The 7,362-nt window shown below is 44.5% G+C and overlaps 1 protein-coding gene across 1 annotated transcript; it reads right to left on the bottom strand.

The window, feature by feature from the left end:
• Nucleotides 1-281: 281 nt before the first annotated feature.
• Nucleotides 282-6,900, bottom strand: LOC120554248 (growth/differentiation factor 8-like). The gene is made up of 4 exons (XM_039793026.1): nt 6,683-6,900; nt 4,647-4,837; nt 1,928-2,298; nt 282-1,305 (listed from the first exon to the last, which is right to left on the bottom strand). Exons 1-4 carry the CDS (start codon nt 6,817-6,819, stop codon nt 925-927), a joined length of 1,080 nt encoding a protein of 359 aa, XP_039648960.1. The 5' UTR covers nt 6,820-6,900; the 3' UTR covers nt 282-924.
• Nucleotides 6,901-7,362: the final 462 nt, after the last annotated feature.

Raw genomic sequence — 7,362 nt, 5'->3', positions numbered from 1 at the left:
AGTTGTGCATTTGTTTAAAAAATGAATCTTTAAAAAGATGTTTAAAAATCTGAATTGAAAGTCTTCTGATGCTGCAACCTTTAGGCCTCAAGGATATGACCCGGTGAACTGTGTTTGATTAAAAACCTTACATTTGGAATGCCCTTTTATTGAAAATCAAATAAATGAATAAAACACATCAATAAATAAACATGCCTATGAAATACACCCAAATAAAAGTCCCCTGAAATAAATAAAAGTAAAACCTAGTTATGTCATTGGCATACTCATTTATTCGTTCATTTATTTAATATTGGGAAAAAAAAAAAAAAAACGGCATTCTATACTCACAGGGGTACCGTTAACATTCGATTAGAAGTTTAGCTTGATTGACAGGTCTCTCAGCCTCTCACTTTTCCCTTTGTGCTGGTCGTCAACTCACTATGCATTTATTATATTAAGACAGGGCAGCCATCTCAGAGGAAGAACATTGCTGACTTTCTCTCGAGAACAAATCACAGCGAGGGAGTTTGCAAACAAGCTTTTGGGACGGGGTCGACCCGTCAGCTCGGAGGCATTTAAGGGTTCATGTTTTTCAAAATAAAGGCACATGTGGAAGACGCCCTGCAGGGTTTGTTCTGGTCAAGGCTCAAATCAGGACACGTTTTCATAAGGACGGGAGGACAGAAAGCGGCAGGAGTTAGTTGATCCTTCAGAAAAAAACATCTCTTGTTTCAGAGTGTTTGGTCTGAAATTGGCAAAACAAAAAAGCACAGGGTACGAAACTTCAAACAACTTCGGGAGTCCTGTCCTTGCGTCTCTTTCATAGACGGGATGTTGCTGGGTCTAAGTTTTAGTAACAAAATAGAGAGTAGTTTGCATCACTTTTGCAGAAAAACAAAGCTTCTGTGACCGAGCCGTCGTCCCGCGGACGCCTGGGTTCCCTCAGGAGCAGCCGCAGTGGTCCACCACCATGGACGGGATCTTTCCGTAGATGATCTGCTCCTTGCGGTTGAAGTAGAGCATGTTGATGGGCGACATCTTGGTAGGAGTGCAGCAGGGCCCCGCTGTGCCCCGCGGGTTGGCCTTGTTCACCAGGTGGGCATGTGGGTACTGCTGCAGGTGCATGTACTCGCACTCCCCCGAGCAGTAGTTGGCCCGGTAGCGCTTGGGCGCGATGATCCAGTCCCAGCCGAACTCCTCGAAGTCGACGGTGAGCGGGTAGCGGCAGCAGCGGGTCTCTGCCGACTCCTCGTCGCAGTTGAGGCCCGAGTCGCGGCGGGATCTCTTGGGCGTGTCGAGGATCTTCACTTCGATGAACGGTTGCTGGAAAGGAATCGACAATGGACTCACAATGCCAAAAGACTCTGGGTTGTTTGCATTTCTTTAACACCAATCACAATCGTCTTGGGCGGTGCTAAGTTCTGGACGCAGCGACGGTGGCTCTGCTAAATTTCGTGAAGGAACTTGCTTTGGTGGAACATTTGCGCCGATTCGCAAAGGAAAACGCCACATACAATAATATATATGAAGTTGACACAATACAGTAACGTGAGCTATTTAAATTAGCTGATACATGGTTAAACCTCATTGGCTCTTACAAGTGGATCTCCGTGTGTACTTGGTCCACAGCAATCCCACCAATCGGTCCCAAAACGTCCCCGTTAAGAGAGGAAATGCCGTAAACATATCATTTGGAAATCTTTACAATCATTCCCCAAAGAACCAAGCAGACCTGACTTGTTGCACGATTCAAATTTTCTTCAAAACGTGCCATTTTCAGCGTGTAGCTTGCTAGCTCGAAGTCGGTTGTTTCAACGGCAACACACAACACAGCGTCAGGTGACCAGCAGGCGGTCTCCTAGTTTTGTACGATATCTTACGATTTGGCGTGCATACATTTTCATACGATATCATGCGAATGCGTTGTGTTTTGTGGTACACTCACCAGTCCTTCCTCTCCAGGCTCCGCCGAGGTGACAGCCAGATCTTCTCCACTGGAGTCGTAGGCGTTGATCTCGATCCCGTAGTTGGCCTCCGGCTGACGCAGCCAAGCCTGCAGCAGCGACTTGATGTCGATGCTCTGCCAGGACCCGGAGCCGGCGTCGGTGTCAATCTTCAGGGAGCGGACTCGGACCCGGGTGCCGTTTCCCTCCTTCCCGGGTCTGAGGCGAGAGATCTGCAAGAAGACGGTGGTGACCACGTCGGCCGGCCGCAGGTGCACCCAAAGCTGAGCGCGCAGGATGTTTTTGGGTTGGATCTTCGGGCTGAGGTTGAAAACACAACAGGAGGACAACTCTTCCTGGGCGGTCGGATCAACTGGAAGAAACCATCAAAATGTAAAAATTATCTTTTTTTCATACAACCAGACTGAGACTGTTCGTCCAACACTTTAGTCAAGGGCAAGATATTTTAAAACTACAGTACTGATTGCATAAAATTGGTTGTAAATATTTCTGATTGAACCCCTAACCTTTTTTTAACTCTTGCGCCGCCATCGGGCCACAAAATTAAATTGAAATTGTTCATGTGTTTTGGTTATGGATTGATTGTTCTGTCTGAATGTTTGTTTTCTAGTTTTCTGTTTTTTATTAATTACACACCGAAATCCACATGTGCACAAAAAAAAATCACAATCTAATGTGCTAAAAAATAAACTAAAAAGATTGTGCAAAATGCTATGCAGATTGCCAGATAATTTATGTAATTTCATGCATTTTGCACAATCTGTTAGTTTTTATTTTGCACCAACCACATAACCACAAAACCCAGTTACCTTGTGTGCAAATTTGACATTTTGATCCTGAGGTTGGTGCAAAATAAAAACTCATGGATTGTATGAAATAATCTGTAAATTTTCTGGCAATCTGCATATTCGATTATGGTGGACCCAGGCTTCGGTCATAGAAGCTTTGTTTTCAGCAAAAGTGATGCAGACGATTCTATATTTTGCTACTAACCTAAACTCAGACCCAGCTACATCCCGTCTGTGAAAGAGATGCAAGGACAGGACTCCTGAAGTTGTTTTAGGTTCCGTAATTTATGCTTTTTACAAATATCAAATATAAAAACCAAGAGATGTTTTTTTCTGAAGGATCAACTAACTCCTGCCGCTTTCTGTCCTCCCGTCCTTATGAAAACGTGTCCTGATTTGAGCCTTGACCAGAACAAACCCTGCAGGGCGTCTTCCACGTGTGCCTTTATTTTGAAAAACATGAACCCTTAAATGCCTCCGAGCTGACGGGTCGCCCCCGTCCCAAAAACTTGTTTGCAAACTCCCTCGCTGTGATTTGTTCTCGAGAGCGTCGCAGAAAGTCAGCAATGTTCTTCCTCTGAGATGGCTGCCCTGTCTTAATATAATAAATACATAGAGAGTTGACGACCAGCACAAAGGGAAAGGGATAGGCTGAGAGACTTGTCAATCAAGGCAAACCTCCAATCAAATCTTTGTTCTCAGAATTTGAAGTCAGAATAATACTTTCAAAATAATAATCCATTTTATTTCTATAGAATTCTGACTTTAAACTTAGAACACAAATAAGTGTTTGACATGTGGCACTAATCCTCTTCCGTACAGGTGAAATGGTGTTACTACTAACTAATTTAATTTTAATTTGCAGAAAGATTTGTTTTTCCAAACACTACTTGGATTTTAACATCCCTCCAAAATCGAAATGCTGTCCGTATTTCGGATTAAAGCCCAACATTACGGTCAGCAAAGACAGATACAAGGGGATGAACGGGGGGATGAGAGACTTCTAAAATTTATCTCACGAGCAAAATATAATGGCTATTTTAGATAGAAAAAATCTAAGAAATGCCATTATTTATCTGCATCACCATAGCAATGTTTTGACAGCGTCGTCATTGTCTTATTATAGTTTAATATGTTGCCATCAGCTGGCACATAAGCACTATTACAATTTGTGCGACAATCATCATTTGTAGGTAGACAGCGCGATCCATTTTGGCGAGCAGACTTTGTTCGCAAATGTTAACTTGAATGTTGTTGGCTTCAGTGGGAAAATGAATAGAAACACCTTAAAATGTCTCAAATGTATCCGATGTACCAACTCGACTGCAAAACAGCACGTGACGTCATTACGCACAGGTTTTTTTATTCGCTTTTAAGCCGCTGCATTGAAACACACTTCCACCGACTTAATTCGTATGAATGTTTTGATGACACTGTCATGTGTTCATGACAGTGTCATGTCACTCTTATGTAGATACCTTCAAGTAAAGTGTTACCCAACAATGCTTTTTGCTATCTAAAATAGCCGTTATATTTCGCTCGTGAATTCAATTTTAAAAGTCTGGCGTCTCCTCGTTATATCTGTCTTTGTTGACACCCGCCATGTCTGCAAAGAAAGCGGAATTGCGTCTTTGTTTTACTGCTGACACAAAAGCAATCGCAATTCACTGTTTATTCTGAAAGTAACGTTTCCATCAGCATTTACCGCTATTTATTTGTTGTTTAGGAGAAAATCCGATGAGATCGAATGTACAAACTTTGTGTCGACATTCATGAAATTCCATCGTATTTTGCTGTTTCCATGAGGCATTTTTTCATTCGATATTACTTAATTTGCATAAAAAACGCGTGGATGGAAACGACGCACAAAAAAAGGAAGAAAGAAACTGCAACTGGGTTTGGTTTTAGTTACGCTTGGTAGCCATGGTGATGATGGTCTCTGTCGTGGCGTGGTCCTCGTCCTCCACCCGCGGGTCGTACTGGTCCAGGAGCTGCGTCAGAGGGGGCGCTTTGGGGAGCAGCTGGCGGATCATGTCCCGGCTGATGTTGGGGGCCTGTTGGAGCCGCAGGATGCTGAGGATCTGCGACTTGATGCTGTGGAGCCTGTGGAAGGAGGGTTTAAGCGTGATTCGTGGTCCTGCGGAGGCTCCACGCAGAGCTTTCGCCGCACCTGAGTGGCCTTGTGTTTATACTTGTGCGCTGGTGTGTGCGCCAAGCCGGCATGTGTGTGTGTGGAATGGGTGATAGAGCGAGGGAGAAAGTGAGAGAGTGATGGCGATTAGCTTCGGAGCGAGAAGGGACTCTAGAGTCCTAGTGAGAGAACCAAAGTGTCTCCCCTGTTCTTTCTGACCATGGTGGGAAATCTGGAGCAGGAGAAGTTAACCCTCTCCTTGATTTCATGTTTATGGAGAAGGAGAACCAGGAAATGAGTCGGGGTGCAACGTCATCGAGCCACTGCCGAGCCACGTAGGCTCTTGCTTCTGCGTCGAATCGACGGCGTACCCCCGCAGACCCCTCTGCGTCGCCGCGAACCCCCCACCAAGCCCTCCGCCGTAGCTCGACGTGCACCTTCCAAAAATGTGTAACTTTGCTTCGAGGCGACGCAGACCGCAAGGACTGTGATTGGTCAACTCGTCCTGTGTGTTGATAGTGGGTGTTTCCAGCAGCCGACTGTGGGGGAGTAGTAACATGCTAGTTCACTGACACGAGCTCTGCAAATAAACTCAGACATGTTGTGGTTACAATGCCGGGGTTATCCGTTCGTAAAGTGTCTATGAGTCACTAACGTTTTGGAATTAGCACTTCGCCAGCAAGCGGCACTTTGTGGGCAAGTTGTGCTAAAGTTAGCTCGCTAACATAATATAAACTGGCTGGCAGACACCTCGCAAATAACCTCAGACTTAGGGCCCCCCCCCCCCTAGCGTTCTGGCGGTGAAAAGCAACTCCCGACGCAGAACTCCGAAAGGGTCACGACGCCGTACGAGCGATGGCGTAGCTATGGCGTGGAGTTGACGCAGAAGCATAAAACAGCCGTAAGTTACATTTTTCGAAAGGGGCACGTCAGGCTACGGCTTACGGCCCGGTGTAGGGCCCGGTGTAAGTTCAAAAAGCTGAGAAGACGTTCACAAAAAAAAGACATTTTTCAAACTATTGAAGAAACTATTGTTTAAACAAGGTTGTGAACACCGCTGGAGCCGGCTTGGGCTCTTAACAAAAAGGTCTCACTCACAGTTACCAAAGGAAAATGCTATGTTTTAACACTAAGCTATACTAAGCCTACAAAAGGCAGACCGACTCAATTAACACAGGAGACACTAAAAGTTTGTTGATCAGAAAAAAAATTATAATAGGAACTTAACCCTCCTGTGGTCCTCGGGTCAAATTTGACCCGTTTTCAAAGTTTCTATATCATACATTTGGGTTTCTTTTAACCAAATTTCCCCAAAATAACATGGGTGGTTCCATAAGATGCTCTTCACAAAGGAAATGAAGGATCAGATCTCTTATTTTCATATGAAAAAGGTTTTGTATTCAATTTTATAGCATTATCCTGACTGATTGGTGATTATCCATTACCTTCATTCCTCTGATTTGAACACATTAGTCAAAATCATTCATAATTTCTGCATTTTTTCATGTCATATAAATGAGGTTTTTTGACCATAAATTCCAAAAAATAAGTGTAAAACTAGTGCAAAGAAATAGGTCCAGTGGTGAATATACTGGTGTCAATGAAAAAAAAATGCCCAAAAAGTTGAAATAACCGACAAAAACGTAAAAAAAATATATAACAAAAAGCAAGCATAACGTGGGGAAAAAGCAACATAAACGTAAAAACTGTGTCTAAAAGTCCAGTTTTGACCCGGGAGGACAACACAAGGGTTTATCAGAGGATATCAGGAAAAAATGACATAAAAAATTGGCTATAGGTAATTGTCTTCTACGAGCCTCATCTGCTTGCTGTGCTCCCGGAAGTCGCAGGCCATGCACTGCTCTCCGCTCTCGGCCGGCGGCCTGGAGGTCTGGTTGGTCTCCGTGGGGACGCTCGCGGCGAAGAGGGCGGCCAGGCCGAGGAAGAGGAGCATCCTGGAGAGAAGGAGAGGCCAGTGCAGCGACGCTGTCCGGTGTGAGCCTGTCCTCGGGCCTCATGGCTTTATGATTGGCTGATAGGAGGGTCTTCTTTTAACCCTTGGGTTGTATATCAAAATGTATTATTATTACTATTATTACTTGTAACAGAGTATTTTTAAGTACTTTTACTTAAGGAAAGAATCTGAATACTTCTTCCACTGCTGCCCACCCGACACACTAACTCAGCCCCCACCCCCTACCCAGGCAGAAGGCTGCGCAGCCTCAAAGCCAGAACAACAAGGCTAAAGTGCAGCTTCGTCCCAGAGGCTGTGAGGCTTATGAACTGACAGAATTAAAGGGTAACTTCAGGGTTTTTTTTCAACCTGGACCCTATTTTATAATTTTTTTGTGTTTAAGTGACTGATGGGAACACCAATCTCTGACATTAGTCCCATTAGACTGTCTGAAGGCTCCAGCGGCATCAGCCCATAACAGAACAGGCAGGTGAATGGTTCCAGTAATCCTACTGCTCCGAATAAGTGACAAAATAACGCCAA

Source organism: Perca fluviatilis, chromosome 24 (genome assembly GCF_010015445.1).
Source record: "Perca fluviatilis chromosome 24, GENO_Pfluv_1.0, whole genome shotgun sequence".
NCBI lineage: Eukaryota > Metazoa > Chordata > Actinopteri > Perciformes > Percidae > Perca > Perca fluviatilis.
The sequence above is the reverse complement of the archived record's forward strand: the minus strand, read 5'-3'. Positions and strand labels throughout refer to the sequence as shown.

Coding starts and splice junctions, on each gene's coding strand:
- LOC120554248 (XM_039793026.1), bottom strand. CDS start 6,819: ATGCTCCTCTTCCTCGGCCTGGCCGCCCTCTTCGCCGCGAGCGTCCCC. Junction 4,838..6,682: donor GAGCACAGCAAGCAGATGAG/GCTCGTAGAAGA, acceptor CTCCTTCCACAG/GCTCCACAGCATCAAGTCGC. Junction 2,299..4,646: donor CATCACCATGGCTACCAAGC/GTAACTAAAACC, acceptor GGTTTCTTCCAG/TTGATCCGACCGCCCAGGAA.